Source organism: Ammospiza caudacuta, chromosome 3 (assembly GCF_027887145.1).
Source record: "Ammospiza caudacuta isolate bAmmCau1 chromosome 3, bAmmCau1.pri, whole genome shotgun sequence".
Classification (NCBI taxonomy): domain Eukaryota; kingdom Metazoa; phylum Chordata; class Aves; order Passeriformes; family Passerellidae; genus Ammospiza; species Ammospiza caudacuta.
In genome coordinates this window covers 60366567-60385407 of record NC_080595.1, presented here as the reverse complement: position 1 = coordinate 60385407, position 18841 = coordinate 60366567, and the positions used below count along the sequence as shown (strand labels likewise).

Here is an 18841-nt window from a genome sequence, read left to right as displayed (position 1 = left end):
TGCTCTTGTTAACTCTGCTACTGGTGCAGCAGTTAAGCACTCAGCCATGTGGTACACTGTGGAAAAATTTATTTTGCATTACAACCTTCTCTAAAGTTTAAAGAGGAACCAGACACTAAAGGGAAAGCAGACACTTTCCAGGTGCTTGTACACCCCCAAAGGAAATGAATCCAACTAGAGAGGTGCTGCAGGCAAAAGCTGCTGGTGCCTCAAGCAAGAATAAATGTGAGAGTTGGGGTCAGAGTGTGCATAGTCAGTCTTGCCAGGTACAAGGGCAGTGCAAAATCCTGCTGGTCTAAATGCCTCTTTGGTAAGAGTCAAGCAGTGGAGACACAGGACTACACCACACCACTCCTCTAAATCCCTAGGCATCCAGGGTGTGGAGGAAAATAAGAAATGTGTGTCCTGAGACTCAGAGAACAGACTGCAAAGCAGAAGATCCCAGCAGTTCTTGGTTTTCTTTAAATCTTGTGCAATTTAAGCCACTGTCTTGATCTTGGCAGTGTTTATTTTGGCACTTCAGTTTGTGAACATTCAACACAGACTGTAGCTTTTGCAGCCAACAGTGCAGCAGAATAAGCAGCAGTATAGCAAACACATATATGAAAATGCAAACATGATTTCAAAGGTTTTCTGTTGGGTCATGCACAGCAAAGTATCTTTCAGACAACCTCACATTTCTTCAAGACACCCATCACTCCTCTACTGAACTGGAAATGTAAGACATACCACTCCTCAGAGGCTATAAGTTTAGTGCAAACATAGCCAAAATTCAAGTTCTCAACACTCATGGAAGCAAAACACTTGGATTTTTACAGAGGGAAATGATATCTCAGCTTCAGAATCTGCTGCTCTCCTCTGGATTCCACTGCTTCACAACCCAGCAGTTCATCCCTCCCTCTCGTGCTGGGCAGGGGCACTGGCTGCAGACATGAAGCCATCTTTCTCATCTTGAGGAATAAGGAAAACACTCATAGTTGCAAGTGCATTAAATTTCACATGCATTCAAAGGAATAAAAACAATCCCACAGTGCAGCACACCAGTGAAAGTGTTGCTGCTTTAGGGAGTTGTGGAAGAGAAATGACAGGTGGCAATTTCAGGGGTAGAAAAAGACAACTGGGAGTGCTGGCACCTGCCTGAAGGATCAGTACAGAGTCTGCAGGGTTGGGAGAATTCTCTCAAGGCTGCACAAAAGTGTGGTACACCTACAGCTTGGGGGAGAAAATAGCAGCATGGAGCTTCCCAAGAGGAAGGCACATCGATGTCCACACCATCTCCTCTGGGGAAGTGACCACTTCTCCTGCTTAGTGCATTGGCAGTCTGTGGGAGACTTGCCTTTCATCCATGTCCCCTCCTCTTTCCCAGCAGAAAGCACAACAAAAGGCAAATGTTCCCATGATACATGCATGCACATAGCCATGGTTCACTTGGGCAGGTGAAGGGGGAGTAAAGGAATACTAATTTATGAAGACAGGTAACTCAAGTTAAAGATAAGCTGATCCTGACTCTTCAAAACTAAGGGGGGGAAAAAGTGTTGGTTTGGCTGCAGTTTTTTGCATATTTGGGATCACATCCAAGCCACTAAACACAGGTTCAATCTAGACGTCTTTGGTTAGGAAGAGGTTCCAGTCCTTATTATACTTGAGCTGCAACAGCATAAACTTAAGAGACCTAATGCCTGGTGCCAGCACATCCCAATGCCAACTTAGCCACATTCCTGAGCACTTCCTCAGTGACAGACTGAGGGTGTGTTACATAACTCCCAGACAGAGAAACCACCGTTCCTAGACATGCACCAGCAGCTGCACCTGGTGGAAATACTGCTATGCTTCCTTCATGTGAAGACAACAGCCCACCCGCAGACAGCTGCATACCATGTGAAGCAGATATAAAGTCCAACCTAAGTTATCTTGAGAACTTAGAAGTCACTTTTAAGTGTCCTGCATGGGAAGTATGATCACTGAATGTGTCTGAGCTGCATTTTTGTGCAACTGAATGCTTACTCAAGACACTGGATCATAGACACAAGATCCCATTCCCCCTGCTGGCGTGTCTTTGACTTGCTGCATCATCGACTCAGCCCCCCCTTCTAATTTCTTTCTGTATAGATCAGCTTCTGCAAGCATCTTAACCACACATCCAGCCAAAATCAGTCCATGTGCTGTCTGAAGAGCTGGAATCACAGACTTGGACAGCACAGGAGCTTTCATACATCTGACACACCCAGAGGCTGGTACAGAGCTATACAGTTAAGACCATTACAGCACTGTCCTAAATAACTGAGAAGATACATTCCTTAGAGCTAAATGAAGTGGAAAATTCCCTTGGAGACCCTTCTGCTTTCTCTGTTTGTGTCAGACAGTCTAGACAAGGGAGGAAAATGAGAGTTAGTGCTGCTGTCAGAAAGGCTCTTGCTCTGACCATAGACTCTTCTTAATATTTCTCCCAAATTGCTCCTGCTGGCCGCAGGTGGTTCCTGAATACTGTTTGTCTAAGCTAATAAGGTGGGTGGGTGACTACTGTTTTCTGTAGTCAGTATCCATTCTTCCACACGTGGGATCTGGCAGCAAGCAACAAATCCCTCTTGGCAATACACAAATGGGATCTGCCCCCTGAGCTGGCTCCAGCACAACACCCTTCTCTTACGCTTTCTTGGCCCGAGGACTGCCACAACAATCCTGGGCACAGGCCCCACACTGATTTTCTATTTTGATAAACAGAACACAGTCAATGACAGCACCAGCCCAATGCCAGACCCTTACTGGGGAAAAATCCTTCTTTTCTTTCCACAGACAGAAATTGAAGGGCTTTTTCACTTCACTGGAGCCTGTCTGCTGAGCCAAGGCAGCCTCCCTGTCTCACAGACATGGTACTTGGACAAAGGCTCCAAAGTGCAGAGTGAGTTTGGGACAGGTCCCCTAGAGCACATGCAGTAAAGGTGGTCAGCAGGACCATTTCAAACACAGCTAGAATGTGAGAAACAGGACCAAGGGCAGCAAAAATGCTCAGCAATGGCTTTTACCCCCTGAAAAAGAACTCCAGAACCCACCAGCCCTCTTGTCTAAGACTGCACTTGCTCAGGACACAGCCTGGGTTTATAGCTTATAAACTGTGTTTGTAGCTTATAAACTACTCTCTAGACTGGAGAAGGAAAGTGGTGTCTACTCAATGTGGCCAGTACACCAACAAGGACAGGGAGTACACATGCAGCCCACATCCAGTCCTCTCCAGCCACTCTGGGGTTAAAGCTCAGTATTCCCACTCCAGCAGGTTTTGGTGTGCTCCAGAGTTCCATAGCTGGGAAGCACGCAGAGCTCTGTGCAGCACTATGCCAACACATTTGGGTTTGTTCAGAAATTGGCCCAATTTTTACAGCACACTGGTGTGGGATTGCAAACAAGGAAAGACTAGATGGATATTACATGCAAAAATTTTAGTGAAGTATCAGAATCTCCAAGAATCACTTTAGACATTACACAGTCAGGGAAGCAAGAGCCTGCATGCACTCAACAGCTAACACTTTTCCTCAGAGGCTAAGACATTTCTCACAATGTTTCCCTCACTAGCAGAACAAAAACTCCCCTGCTCCCTTCCCTTCTCCTCTCACTTTTCAGCAGGCAGCCCCAGAGTTGCAGTTCCCCCTCCATTTACCACTGCCACAAGGGAGCACTATTATAAAACCGCTTCCAGGAGTGTGATCCCAAGCTTAACCCAGATGTGCACAGCAAGTTGCAGAGAGACCACAGTTCCAGGGTAAGGAGATCATTTCTGTCTGGATGTTTAGCTGCACACTAAAACTCACCAGGAGCCACGGGTGACATGAAGTCCCAGGCTCTGCCGCACAGCCCAGAGCTGCAGGAGAGTCAGGGAGGATGCTACCGTCCTCGGCCGGCTCCTCTGCGACTACAGCACAGGGCTGGAGATGGGACAGCCACCACATCCGGAGCTGGGGGCAAGTGTCCCTGTGCCACCCTGGCTACTGTAACCCCGACAGATACATTCTGGCGCTGAAATGCCTCCGCATGGGTGTCTATAGCCTGTCTTTATCTGATGCACACCTTGCGGCCACAAGCTGGGGAGATTCGGTTCAGCGTTGTCTGCGGTGCAAAAAGCGCCGCGGGGGCTGCAGTGATCGCTCACTGCTTCCACAAGGGAAAGGACAGGGCACATCTGCCACTGCCTCCCACAACCTCTGCCACCTCCAGAGCAGCTTAAACCTGAGCCTGCGGGCCGAGGAGCTCTGACAGCAGCGCCAGCCTCGTCCAGGCTGATGCAGGGTTCGATCCGCGGGATTCCGGCGGCGGGAACGAAGAGAAGAGAGGGATCTCTCCTGGCTTCCCGGGGAGATGCAGCGCTGCGCTGCCCGGTGTCAGCGCCGCTCACCGGGGCTGAGAGGGGCTCCTCAGCAGAGCCCCGACGGGACGGTGGGACCAGCACGAGGTTCCATGGGGAAAAAGGCATCCATGGGCTGAAGGCAAGCGGGAGGCTGTCACCCTCCGGTGCCGTCAGCTCACGTCTGGCTACGAGCGTCCGTGTGGGCTGCAGCCCCGCGCTCCGGAGCTGCCCGAAACGCGGCAGAGCCGCAGCGGGCCGACCCACGGAGGGTCCCGCCGCTCTCCGAAAGCCGGGTGACCCTCGGTGCCGAGGCTTGCCCGGCTCTGCAGCTCCCGTCCCCGCTCGGGGGACCGGCCGAGGGGCCCGTACCCACCGGGGGCAGCGGCAGGTGCCTGCGCGGGACAGGGAGGCGGCCGCCTCGGCCGGGGTGTCCCCGCTTGTCCCCTTGCCGGGCCGGGGCCGAGAGCGGCGCCGCGGGCATCCCCAAGCACCGCGTACCCCCGGAGCCCCCCGCCCCGGGCACCTCCCCGCCGGGCAGCGACACGCGTGGGGCGGCAGCTCCCGCGTACCTGGCAGGGCGGCGGGCAGCAGGGCGGCCAGGAGCAGCAGGGCGGCGCAGGGCGCGGCGGGCCCCGCCATGGGGCCGGGGCGCGGGGCGCGGGCGGCGGGAGCGGCGGGGCGCGGAGCTGCCGCCCGCCCGGAGACCGTCTCGGCGGGGCTGCCCCGCTGCTGCCTGCGCGCCCCGCCGTCTCCTCCTCCCGGGCTGCCGGGACACTGCAGCCAGCGGGGCGGCCCCGCGGAGGCGAGAGACGGCCCTCCGCCCCCCGGCCCCGGCCCGCCCGCCCCGGCGGCCAGCGCCCGCAGCATCCCCTGCCCTGGTGAGAGCGCACCTGGCTCCTTCGGGAAGCGTCTCCCCAAGAAGCCGAAGAGCTCCGAGCCTGCCCCTCGGCACCCAGGGGAACTTCAGCTGGCCCCCAGCGTGCTACCCGCACCCTCGCCCTCCCTTTGTGGCACTGTGCCCTCCCAGCTGGGGTGGGTATCCAGTCCCGCGTGGGCACAGGCATCCCTACACAGAACTCTCTATATCGGATTGTCTTTCCTTCTTCTCATCATCTTTTGTTCTTTCTGAACTTCCACCCCATATCGGGACGGAGCTTTTGCTTCAGTAGCCCTGCACTGGAGGGACACACTGTTAGAACTGCAAGGCATTTCACAGTCCGACTTGTCGGGCTCTTCCGACAACCCTCCAGCCCACACCCCTCATCTACTTTTTGCTGCATTGCTGAAGGATATTTCTGTAACAATTAATAATGGGTCCCCTGCTGTGGAAACTAAGCAAAAATAAAACCAAAGCAAAACTAAATGAGCACACAAAAGTTCTTGCCTGCTATGAAGGGAGAGGAAAGATACTAGAAAAAATAAACACCATATTTTATTTTTTTAAAAAACAAAGAAACAAACAGACAAACAAAAATAGAAATCAAAGGAAGGCAAATAACAGGGGCAAGGTTTGCACAGGAATCTGGCTCCACACCTGCCTCTGCCCAGACACTGGCTTTGGCATGCTGCCACACAGCTCCATGGCTGAGCCCATGGAGGACTGGCACACAGTGGCTCCAAAATCTCTGGCTACATCTCTGCTGCTGGACATAGCTGCTGCTGGGACTCTAGCCCTACTCACCATTCTGGCCCTCCTGGCCAAGCTGCTCAGGGTCCCCAGCCCACAGGGGCATAATGGCCATGACCTCACTGGTATCAGTGAATACCCAGTATCCTTCGTGCCCTGCATGTTACATATGTGCATTTTCATAGTTTGCAGCATCCAAAATGAGGTGCAGACAGTGTTAACTGATGAGCTGAATGTGTGTTCACAGCAGAACACACTGTAGGCTCCATTCCCTGTGATGTTACAGTGGGATGGTGCTGGAGAGCTCTGTGGGACATAGGGAGCCAAACCTGGCAGCTGCATAACCATAGTGGGTATGGGGCCTCCTGCAGAACCACAGCTGGGTTTTGTTTCATTGCAAGGTGATCACTGCTCTCTGTAAGGAAGCCTGGGAGCAAGCTGAGACTGTGGCAGCCATGCACATGGTAGGGACTGTAGTCCAGAACTGAAGCAGGAAGCCACACTGGGACAAGCAAAGGGAGTGCTGAGCTGTGGGCATCTTCAGAAGGCTGTCTTTCACCACTCCTGGAATATTTCCTCCTAGAACTTGACTGCTAGGCCCTGGGAGAGGCTCTTAAAAACCAAACAGCATAGCAAACAGAAGGAGTCTCTAGATGCAGGGTTTCAGGAAGCTCAAGTTAAGGCACATCTGTAATACCACATTTTTAGTAGAATGCTGTCCATTGCAGCCTCCTGGCTTTGCATCACAGCAGGTCACTGTACCCCTCATTGCTCTGAACACTGTACCCCTCCTGCTTGAGCATCACAGCTTCATTATCCCCTTTCACCTTTGCTTCTCTCCTTCCTAAGCGGCATTCTCAAGGAGGTGGTTCCCACTGCAAGAGCATCAGTCATTTCGTGAGGAATGGAACGCCAAAGTGCAGCTTTGAAAGGCCTTTTCTGGATTGTGAATCAAGGACTGACTTGAACACTGGCTGGTTAAAGACCTCCAATTCTCACATGGGACACCAGCTGTTTCTAAGAGAAAGTACACTTCACTAGCAAAGCATGACAGCTAGAGAAAATAACCAAAACCACCACACTGAGAGATCTGGATATTCAGATCAAAATGTTTAGAAAATAAACCTTGGTAAAGAGTACCTATTAGAGTCAGGGATCTCAGCATCACAGAAATCCAAATCCTGCCTGCTATCTGCAGCAAGAGCTGTTCTGTGTGAGGAAGGTGTCATTGTGCATGGGGGGCATTTGGGCATTGCAGTGGATGTAGTTAGTGGAACAAGGTGACTGTGCCAGCACTCCCTGACAAGGATGTCTGAGCTCGGCCTAAGAGAAAGTGGTACCTGGCAAGGAGGAATGGACTCAGCATGCCCTTCCAGCACCCACAGAGCCCCCCTCACCCCCCAGCTGGTCATGGGGGGCAGAGGGATCCCCCATGGAAGCATGATATTACTCAGTAGGCTCAAGCCCACTTGCTGCTTTTTGAACCACAGCTCTGAAAAGGGAAAAACCATGGCACTTACTAACTGGAGGCAAAACAGTGTATAGGTGTATTGGAAAGGGTGAATCTTTGCAGAGTACACAAATCTGGAAGGGATTTTATTTTCCTCAGTTGTTTCTTCATTGCTTGCTCTATGCAAATGCATCCAGGAGAGACAGAGGGTGGAACATGAAGGGGTGCAGCCATTTGTCTGGATGAAACTATCCACCATACTCACCTGTATAGGCTGTGCAGTCCTGGAGGTTTTTAATTTAAAAGACAGAATTCCATTGAGAATGTGGATTACTCAGGAAACAACTAAGACACCATAGTGCAATGAGTATGGACTTGTTCCTATGGCAATGTGAAATTTGGTTCTTTGCAGGAAATTAATTTTCCGTAATTAGCCCAGCTGATATTAATGTAACATTTAAGATTAAATTTTAGTTTAAACCCAGACAAGGGATATTTGGGATTGCTGATTCTCTCTCTCTTGTTTATGCAAATGCTTCTCTTGAAGCCATATGAGGCCAGATAAATAATCACTATATGCTGGAAAATCCTGAGTAGAGAAGATGTAACGCACCAGCAGATTGTTTTCAGGATTTCTAGAAAACCCATTGAAACAGGTCTTCAGCTGGCACAGTCCAGCAGAGCTTCTTGCCTCACCTCCTTTCATTTTCTGTAGAGCTCTTTCATATTTATACCAGCTGATGGAACAGCTTTTTGCCTTTGGTGAATAAACTTACTGACTCTTGACTTCAAGAATATTTGTCATCGATGCAAAGGAAAGATAGCTGCAGGCTGTGAGATAGAAATGGTACTCCCAATGGTTTGTAGGGGCAGGTTTACAGATGGAGGCAGAGACATATAAAGGAAGAATTTTAGTAAGCCAAATTGTCAGATACTTATAAGCAATTTCAAGGGCTCTGTACAGAGTTTCTCTCCTCTGTAATTCTCTACAGCACTGGCTGCAGCTCACTTGGATACAAGCAAGCAGGATTCAGCCCCAGCATCAGCCCAGCTATGGCAGCATGGGCTACAACACAGGCATGGCTCAGCACCCAGCAGTTAAAGCCACATCTGCTGTGAAGTGTCTTCTACTCCATCTGCAATCACAGTTTCAGATCCAAGTGAAAACATAGCAGCCTTTTACTAAATTCCAGGAACATTTGCTTTATTTATGCATGAGAAGGGAGGAGTGCCACATTAAAGACTGCCAAGAAGTTTCTGACCACTTATTCTAATTGCAACCACTATTCCACACAATTTTGTTTAAAGGATCTGAGACCCTTCTTTTGTAAATGTTTTGCACCTGCTTTAACACTAAACCTGCACAAAATGCTAGGAATATTGAAATGCATAAATCTAAGTGTCTATTTTACTCCAAAATGAACAGAATCAGTTTAAAGCATGTTAATCATGCAATTATTTAAGTGTACAATTCTGTTGAAGGCTACTAACGGAGAGAAGGAGAGACAGGAAATACCTTCCAGCAATGTAAAACTACGTGCACCTGGTAACCACTCCTTTTCCTTGCAGGCTGCCTTTTTCACTGTGAGCTATAGGTTGGTAGCAGCACAAATAGCTGCATCATGTAAAATAAATGCTCATTTTTAAAAAAGAAGACAGCATAGAAGATATACTTGTTATGGGCAAGTCATAAGTTGCCAATAATTTATTTGCTGAATTTTGCCTTTTGCACTGGTTTATTTGCCTGGAAACAGTTTCTTTAATGTATTTGTTAATTATTTACATTTATATGTTTTGGTAACCCTCCCACTCAAAGAAAAAGACAGATTTCTGTTTTTATAATAACAAAATGGTTTAGGCATGTGTTCTTGAAGATATGTGGGGTATTTACCCAATCCAGCTTCTAGGCAGAGATTCCAAAGGAAAAAAAAAAAACCTGCCAGAAGAAAATAAAAACCTGCTTAAGTTAAATGAAAATGCCAGATGAGCGTCAGTGGAATCAGAATTCTTGTATGCCCATCTGGTAGACTCATTGAAACAAAAACTAAAGAAGAGGAGATTATGTCATTAAACAATGCTGCAAACAAACAAGGAGTTACTAAAGTTTTTTAGGCAGCTGTAGAGCTGGCATGACTTGTTTCTTGTGTTATGTCTGAAAACCTGTATTTTCCATGCCATTCTTCTCCAGCAATGTCAGTGTTCAGTGTTAAGATCATCGCTGGTGGAACTCAATGATTTTAAGAGTCTTTTCTAAACTAAATGATTCTCTGATTTTATGACTTTTATGGACAAAGTGCCCAACACTACTTTTGTTAAGCTCCATTTTAGCAGCTCCTCCTGGATGCCAGGTGCCCACTAGAGCCACTCTATCACTCTCTTCCTCAGCTGGGGAGAGAAAATATAGCAAAAGGCTCATGGGTTGAGATGAGAGTAGGGAGAGATCACTCAACAGTTACAGTCATGGACAAACAGGCTTGACTTGGGAAAATTAATTCATTTATTACAAATCAGATCAGAGTAGGGTAATGAGAAATAAATCCAAAACACCTTCCCCCTACCCCTCTCTCCTTCACCAGGTTACTTCACTCAGATTTCCTCTACCTCTTCCCCCAGTGCAGCACAGGGACACGGGGAATGAGACTGTGGTCAGTTCAGCACATCATCTCTGCTGCTCCTTCCTTTTTAACAGAAGGACTCCTCACACTCCTCCCCTGCTCCAATGTGGGGTCTCTCCCCCAGGAGACACTCCTCCATTAACTTCTCCAGTGTGAGTCCTTCCCACAGGCTGCATGAATTGCTCCAGTGTGGGTCCTCTCCACAGGATACAGTCCTTGAGGAACAGACTACTCCAGTGTTCTGGGGCTGGGTCACAAGTCCTGGTACCTTCTCCTTCTGCCCCTTCACTGACCTGGGTGCCTGCAGAGCTGTTCTCTTGTATATTCTCATCTCTCTGGTTGAAGTTGCTGTTGTGCAATTTTTTCCTCTTCTTAAACATGTCATCCCAGAGGTGCTGCCACTGTCACTCATGGGTTCAACCTTGACCACTGGCAGATCTGCTCCCAAGCTGGCTGGCATTGGCTCTATCAGACATGGGGAAGCTTCTAGCAGCTTCTCACAGAAGCCACACCTGTAATTCTCCCACTCCTTGTCACATGCCACAGCAGAGAGTGGCAGTAATGCTGCACCTCTCTGTTAAACTGCTTCAGCTTCTGGAGCAAAATAATATTTTCCTTTGAGTGTTTATGCATATGGAGAGAGCTGTGTTATTCTACCATGCAGTTTGTCAGAACAGTGAATGTAATAATGCCATGTCATGATCCCCTATTCCTCATCTCTTGGTGAGACTGAGTTGATACAACTGAGCCATTGCTGCCTTGCCAAACACCTTTCAACACTGCAACTAGTCAGCATTAAAATAGCAGAATATAAGTGCTACTTATGAAAGTCTTTGCAAAATTTGTATTTAAAGCCTCACGAACAAGTTCCCTGTGTTCCTGCCTGGAGTCACAAAACCCAAGTCCAGCAGCATGTCAAACCTGGGTGCTGCTGACTGCCTGAAGCATGCAATCCCCAGTAGTACAGGATCTCTGCCAGTGTGATGCCTGGACATCAGTGCTCACACCCTGGGAACTGCCAGGAGAGAGACTGATTGCCACAGGCTTTGATGGCAGGTGCCATCAGAGATGCAGCACTGCCTGTCCAGGTTCAAGGCCATTTCAGCTGCTAAAGCTCAGTCAGCACTATGAGGTGTTGAGTCCTGAAAGCTCCATCACGGCAAGCAGCGGTCTAATAAAAGGTCTGTCAGTTTGGCCACTCTTACTATGCATTCTTCCGAATAAAACATGATTGTGGCTGCTTCTAAAACAGGAAAAATGCCTCATCCTTCTGTACTGAGCCCTCCACAGTGGAAGAGCACTGAAGTGGAAAGGCACATGGAGGGATTCTGAGCTGCCATTCCCATACAGTGCTTGTAACCCCCACACTGTAGATGGTGGTAACTTTAAGACATAAGGAATAAAAAAGCTTCCAGTAGAGACTTGATGAGTTTGAGGTTCTACACAAAACCCTGACTTTTGCCATTTTGCTAAAATAAGGAGATTTTTGTGAAAATTCCAGGGGTAGAGGCCATCTGAGCTGCATGGACTGGCCCTGCAGCACAGCCTATCTTTGTGATGAAGAGTTTAGGATTTCTAGATCCCCATTTTCATCTTCCTCTCCCTAACTCCTACAGCAGTCAGCTACTCTGACAGAAACTAGGAGCTTGAAGGACACAGTCCAGGAGGGGTTATCCTTACTGCTTCTCTTTGTCTGATGAGACCATGGCCAGCAGCTCAGTGATTGCAGGGACACTCGTGTGCTGCTGGCACAGGGAGGGTGACTGGAATGGGGACAGAGATGGGGAGCTCTGCTCCTGTGGGGAAAGAGCTCTCACCAAGGTCAGCAGTCACAGGATTCTGAGAGGATGTTCTTTGTGAATTTGAGAGCCTCAGAGGATTCATCTCCCAACCAATAAATGTCTCCTGGGCCCATTTAAACTGCACTGATTTACAAAGTTGTCCAAGCTTGTTTGCCCTAACACTCCTGTTGCCCCACCACTAGAAGTGAGTGACAGCCCATGCCTGATAGGCACCTCCATGAAACTCATGTTCCTGGAAACTTAGGAGTGAGAAGACAACTGTAATTTTACAGCAGTAGAGGATATTTGTTCTCTGAGATCCTTCTGTTAAAAGAGAAGGCTATTGTTATGGCACTGTTTGGCAAGAAAAGAACTAGGATTGATCACAGCTTAGGCTTACTGTTTCCTTAATGACTACAACTGCTTTGCTCTCACAGTGTTTTTTTAGGGATATTGTTTACTCCAGCTTCGGCCGTACTCAGGATATTTGGAATTCAAATAAACTGCATTGCACTACATTTTCTGGCAGGCACCCAGTGCAATGAATTTCAAACTAGTGTTTGATTTTGACAGCTACAAGGCAGAGAGGCATCTCACTAGTCAAGACTAATTCTTCCAGTTGCTACACAGCATGACCCTATGAATTTACTGTCAGTCACATTGCTGAGGTCACATTATCCTTCAGTAACAGAACCCTGACAATATAGTAAAGTGCAGACCGTGATCTGCAGAGTGAGGTGACTTTTCTTCTGTCGTATTTAAGACCTGAAATTAACTGTGGGTGTATCTACTGATATTTGGAAAAAAGATAAAGGATTTTCAACCTTTAGGGTGACTTGCATAGACTCAAAATATTTGTGGTTGCAGATCTTAAACAGATAATTGAAAAAGTGTGGAACAGACATGGTTTTTCATTAATTAAATAAAAAAGAATAATAAATTAACTTTCTGAGGTTAAGAAATCATCCCCAAAATATCATTCACCCCCCCCCACCCCTGCAATGTAATATATATTTTCAAGTCAGGGTTTCTCAAAGAGCTTTACAAAATGCTGCTTGATGAGCATCAACTGTCACTCAGACCTACTAAATTCTCTGGACCATGCACAGAGCACACTATTTAAGGCTATCTTTAAAGGGGAATCCTGGCCAAGGTGTCCTCCCTCCTGCTCATTTTGCATACAGGAATTAGCCAAAGCCCCACAGGTTCGTCACATGTTCCAAGCAAGTCTCCAGCAGCACTGAGATGTTTGTGCTTCCTCTTCTTCTTCTTCAGAAAGGGCCCTCCTGCTGAGCAGCTCCATGACTAAATCTTCATGTCAGCCTGGTGACTGGAAACAATGCTGCCATTGCACAAGCAGATCCTCAAAACATTTTTGAAGGGTTGTGCCCGATTTCTTCATGAATGGTCTTCCTGTCACTAGAGCCATGAGGAAGGCCAGATCCATGTGCAGCCCTGCCACCCTCCAAGAGCTGGCTACTCCTGATTGATATTTGGCCCTTAGGACTTGTCACCTGAAGGCCTCCTTTAGATGGATGCCCCCAGAGTGGCCCAGTGTTGCCTGGCTGATCTCACAGGGGCAGCTCAGGGGGCAGAATTGCCCCCACCTGGAGCTGCCCAATGGGCCTGGAAGGCACTACCAACACGGGGCAGCTGTGCCCATGCCCCAGGCACGGAGGATGCTCTGTTCAATGTGACACTACCACGCTGTGAGGGGTGCAGCTCTCTTGCTGTTGCTTCAGAAGAACGTTTTTTCAATGCATGGTGGCTCTGCATACTTGAAGCACCGGTCTGGAAACACAGCACAGGCCAAAGCTCTTCTGGGATATTTGTGTCTTTCAGGGTGTTCTATCATTAAGCTTTGCATTGGTGAAGTTTCTCTCTCTACTTCAGGGACATGGCACTTTTATTTGAGACATGTGGCACGGGACTGTGGATTATGGACTGTTGGCATTCAGGTACCACAAAGGGAGAAGGAACTCAGCCTGTCACAGGAAAAACTAGTAGTGGTTTGAGCACAGTGCAGCTTCCAGAGTCACCTCTGAGTCACAGAGACCTGCATTTTCCACCCCTTCTGTGGGGGGATAGAATATAAGAAAATAAAGATAGTGCAGACAGTAATCTTACCCCTAAGGAGCTGCAGCTGGGCCAATTATCAAAGATTAGGAACAGGCCTGACTTTAGCAGGCCACAGCTGTAACCAGTGAGAAGAAGAGTGCTATAAAAGAGTGGGGTGGTGGATAAAGAAGGGAGCTGGAGTCAGTTGGCTGCTTTGTGAAGAAGATGACTCAGTGCTTGGAGGAGTAGCCCATGAGAAAACACCAAGGAGGTATGAAACTTTTGCTATAAGGAGACAATAGCATGGGACCCCTGCAATAAGATGACAACACCCTTCTGTTCAGAATTGTAAGAATCCTGGAGTCCAAGTGGCATTTTCAAAAGGTCTTTTCCAACTGCATGTGCCTCCCTGTCCTCTCCAGCATGATTGTTTTGTCTTCACTCAGTTTTCCTTTCCCTAATCATATTTCCTCCCTTTTCATTAACTTTTCCCTCCTTATCCTCAAATAGCACCTCACCATTTCTTTGTTCTTGTGGTCACTGTACTCCTTCCTTTTCTTTCCCACATCTTTCTTAACAATTAATTATTCCAGGGATAAAAAGTGGAAAGAGGTTACTGGGCTTTTCTTCTCATTATCAATAATTCCAACACTTCTCTACTATTTCTCACCCTCTTCCTGTCATCACCAATTCATCCAACTTCTCTGCATGTCCCATCCTGACACTGTGATACTCTGTGCTGTGATACTCTTGGATGACCTCCCTTGGAGGGCACAACTTGGAAGTCATCACCTGTCCCTCACATCATTACCTTTCAACCACAGCCTTGCCAACTCTCACCTCTCCTACTGGTGCCCATCTGATTACCTGACATCTTTCTTTCATTGATTTGCCCTGCAGCTATGGTGTGTATTTCACACAGAAAATTAATCCGCTGGAATGGCTCTCACCTTTGCCATGGACTACCCCTCACTGCTCTGCTTTAGCACTGCCCTCTGTGTTTGACTGGTCAATACCAGATTCCTCTAAGTCCCTTCCCCCCTTTTCCTGCATATTATCTTTCCCTTATGCTGACCTCTGGATGACTGTTTCTATGTCTCACCTTTCTTACCTTCCACAGCCTCCCTAAAATCTGTCATTTCTTCTCACATCCTTCCACAGTCCTTTTCCTTTCCAGTTTTGTCCTCTCTTGCACTGACTCCCTTCAGAGCATTATTCCAAATAATTTTCTTAACTCTATTTTTGTCCTCTTGCTTCCTAGCACTCACTGGCTATACCTCACCAAGGCTTCTCTTTTTACTTTTCAAACCTTCCCTAGGTGACCATTCTCAGCCTCTGTGATCCTTCAGCCTTTGATGTTGCCTTTCTCCTGTGTAGATTTTCTGCAAGTGACAAATTGCTCTGAAGGGTTGATTTCTGCTTAAGCCTCATCTCTTTAACAAGGTACCCAATTCTCTCATTTCTGACCCTTAGAAGAATAGTTCCTCTTCCTTCTATCCTTCTTTCTTCCAGCCCCAGCTTGGAAAAGAGTACCACGATGTGTCTACCATGGAAGACTCAAGAAAAATCCAGTGGAACTCATGAGAACTGTGGAGTGAAACTGCCTTAATGGAATCAACCAGGTCATCTTCACTTCAAACAAGAACACCTGTGCAGACAGATGAAATTTAACTAATTCCCTTCACACTTATACTTCCAGGTAATCTAGATTACCTCCACAGGCCTTTGAAAACCCCTACTACACCATGGTCATTTCCCAGTAGCCCATGGTCATTTCCCAGTAGCCTCTGGTGCCTTGCTCTTGTATGTCTTTCCTTTTTCTGCCTGTACTTCTTGGCAGGGTTAATCTATTTTCTCCTGCTGTAAGAAGCCTGGAAGAACCAGACCACCCCTGTTGGACTCTGGCAGCAGCAGAACAAACAAGGTCTACAGCAGGTCTGCCTCAGAGTAAGGGCTGCAGCACTCCATCCAAGCCACCCTGCAAGGGGAACAGCCATCAGTTTTCTGGGAGATGAGGCTGTCTGAGCAAATCTGCTGCTGCAAGTCAGATGCAGAATTCAGTATTTCCTCATACTTGGAATATATGGCACAGTGATTATGAAAATAAATAGCAATTAACTCATTTTCTAAAGAAGTGGGTACAAAGATAATTTTGATGCAAATTCTTTTCAGAAACCAATTTCCCCCATGAGAATGCTGGCATTTAAATGCATTTTAAGAGCTAAGAAAAACACTAAATTTATTCTTTGTTGCCAGACAGGAACACTCTGTTTCAGATTTGTCTCAAAAACTTCCTGACCAATTGGGTTGGCCTTGTTAACCTCACTCTTAGCTGTGGTTAGCTTCTGATAGGTGCCAATAGTGTTTTGAGCCTATTGATTGTTTTTCAGGATGGGAAAGAGATTGATGTTTTGAATACACAGCAGAGCTTATCTTTATGTTCAAAAAGGACATGTAATTGAAATAGAGATAAGTCTATTATTTTGAAATAGGCAGAAAATTATTTTTCATTTTTTTCATGAGGACATCAAACCACTCATTCCAGTTCAATAGGTCAAAATTTTTGCCAACCCTCATGGGTTTTCCTATCTTGAGGAAATGATTTTGTACCATTCATTGGAATGGTGTAAAATTGAAGGAATTGAATCTTCACTAATCAGCGTTGTCAGCACCTAGATGGCTAACCAAGGGAATCTGTTACATTCAACACTGAAGTGATTTCCAATGGGTCCGTTACAGCTTCTCAGTTGAGGTGGTGGGAGATTAGCCTTAGGACTAACAGGGTCTGGGAAAACTGCCTGCTAGAATTGTTCCAAGCCTCTAAAAGGGCAATGGAACATGAAGGCATCATCTCTAGTTCAATGAGTCCATCAGGTGGAAATTGCTGCTGATCAGAAAAGTACTGTAGGGAACAACTGCTGTACATTTGCTCTATTCTTCTCCTCTTCCCTAGGCATCAGCCTTTAGCCATTCCCAAAGACAGGACATTGACAAAACAGGATCTAGGTGAAACTTTTGTTTCACCCAAAAAAGATATTTCTGGTGCTGTAACATGTGTTGCCACTACAGAGAGCAGCTACTAAGGTCAAAGTTTCAGAAGAAAGCTCATATAAGGGAAACGGTCAAAAGCTCATCCCATCCACATTGTCTAGGAAAAGGATCTACATAAATTTCCACCAAATAACTGGACCCCAACTGCATCTTTCTAACCCAGAAAGAGCATGAACAAGGGCTGCTCTGAGGCAAACACTCCCTGCATCATGCAGAGAAGGCAGTTATCCTTCCTCCCAAATGAGAGCTGAGGAAAGCTAAGGGAGATGCTGTGCTTTTAGTCAAGAACTGCTCAGTATGAAGTCTTAATCCTGAGTACATCTGTAAAGCAACTAGACAAATCTATCCAGCTTCCAGTTATCTACTGAACGTGACCTAGCATGGTCCAGACTGGACTTGTGTATATAAGTAGGAAGCCACAAGAATGCTCTTTCCATGCAGCCCATTGGTGTGCAGCATCCTGGTAACACATGTCACTGCAGACACCCTGCTGCTCTGTCACAGCCTCACAGAGAATTGATTCAGGTTCAACATCTGAGACACTTCTCCCTGAGGCACTGTGGGGTTTGGGTTCCTGCTGTCCAAAAGGCTTCCTGCTACTGCAGTGCAGGGATTGCAGCTGACAAGTCAACTCCATGTCAAGGCAGCAGTGGTTTGGGTGCCAGAGAGAGTCTTGCCTGGGAGCTTGCATGAGCCCGAGATGGCCAAGAGGTGTGTGGGGCCCAGCATGGCAAACCCCCACATGGGAATCGGCTGAGCAGCTTCTGGCCCATGGGGAGACAAGTCAAGGCCAGGTTGGACAGGGCTTTGAGCAGCCTGGTCTAGTGGAAGGTGTCCCTGTCTATGACACAGGAGCTGGACCTGGGTGATCTCTAAGGACCCTTCCAACCCAAACTGTTCTATCATTCTGTAGCAGCAGTGCCTGCTGGGACTGGGGCAGAAACACGAGGAAACATTCCTCTCTCTCCCAGTTGTTAGTTTCCCAGTAATCCAACAAAAACATCACTAGCATCTGCAGGGACACAATCATCCTCATTTTTTGTACAATGATGCTGTTCTTTGATGTGTCTTAGGTGATGATATTTTGGCTTAATTACATTGTGCTGGTACCAGACAGTCTGGGACCACTAAGATTCCTGAGTGCGCGGGGCTATGGCCTGAGGAGCTGTCATGCTGATCCAGGATTTCCTCTGCAAAACAGGGAGGAGATAATACATATTCCAAACTCTCCAATCCAAAGGATTTTGTGAAATTCCTTCAATTCTAGCTCACTGACAATACCTTAAGCCCCACCTTCTGGTCAATGGCTAAAGTGCAGGGAGAGACAACACTCCGAATCCAGTTAAAACAAGATTTTTCAAGACAATACCTCTAAAATAGAAAAATGCCTGATTCTTCAGGAGAATCCACTGATCTTCAACAAAGTGTCAAAAAAATAGTTTTAAAAGGCATCAAGTAGCTTTGTCATGTTGAGTTCCATTTTCTTTGCTTGATATAAACTGTCATGCTATGAAATAGACTTTATATTTTAATCAGTTTTCTCTCTTCTCAGTAGTGGCAGTGAGCACACAGAAATCAAAACCATTCTGACCATAACCAGAGGCTGAATCATGGGATGACTCTAGGAAGTTGTGAGAGAACCGGAATACACAGGGAGATGGCCCAAGATGCTTTTCAGCTTAAAAGCACCCTGTGAAGAGAGGCTTCTCACTAACTTGTGCTAACCAAGAGGACAAAGCATCCATTTCTGAAATCTCTTAAAGTTACTGAAGAACCTCAAGCACAGATTTTAAAACCTCATCTAGAGATACCACAAGCCAAAATCACATCAATATCTTTTTTCCCATCTAAACTACAGCAACTACTGTTAGCCACAGTAAAGTGTCTCTGAACTAAGGTAAGCTACAGAAACACAATCTGTAA

At 47.1% G+C, this 18841-nt stretch overlaps 1 protein-coding gene and 1 long non-coding RNA gene across 2 annotated transcripts in view; one reads left to right on the top strand and one right to left on the bottom strand.

Annotated features, from left to right (window-relative positions):
- Positions 1-4975, bottom strand: part of FNDC1 (fibronectin type III domain containing 1) — a 62478-nt gene extending 57503 nt beyond the window's left edge. The window contains exon 1 of the mRNA XM_058801490.1: positions 4060-4975. Within this exon, the coding sequence (XP_058657473.1) occupies positions 4060-4975 (916 nt within the window). The remainder of the gene's footprint in view (positions 1-4059) is intronic.
- A 9096-nt stretch (positions 4976-14071) lies between these two features.
- On the top strand, positions 14072-17136 carry LOC131556104 (uncharacterized). The gene is made up of 3 exons (XR_009274570.1): positions 14072-14138; positions 15380-15566; positions 15708-17136. It is a non-coding gene; the product is annotated as an uncharacterized LOC131556104 (long non-coding RNA).
- The last annotated feature ends 1705 nt before the right edge of the window (positions 17137-18841 follow it).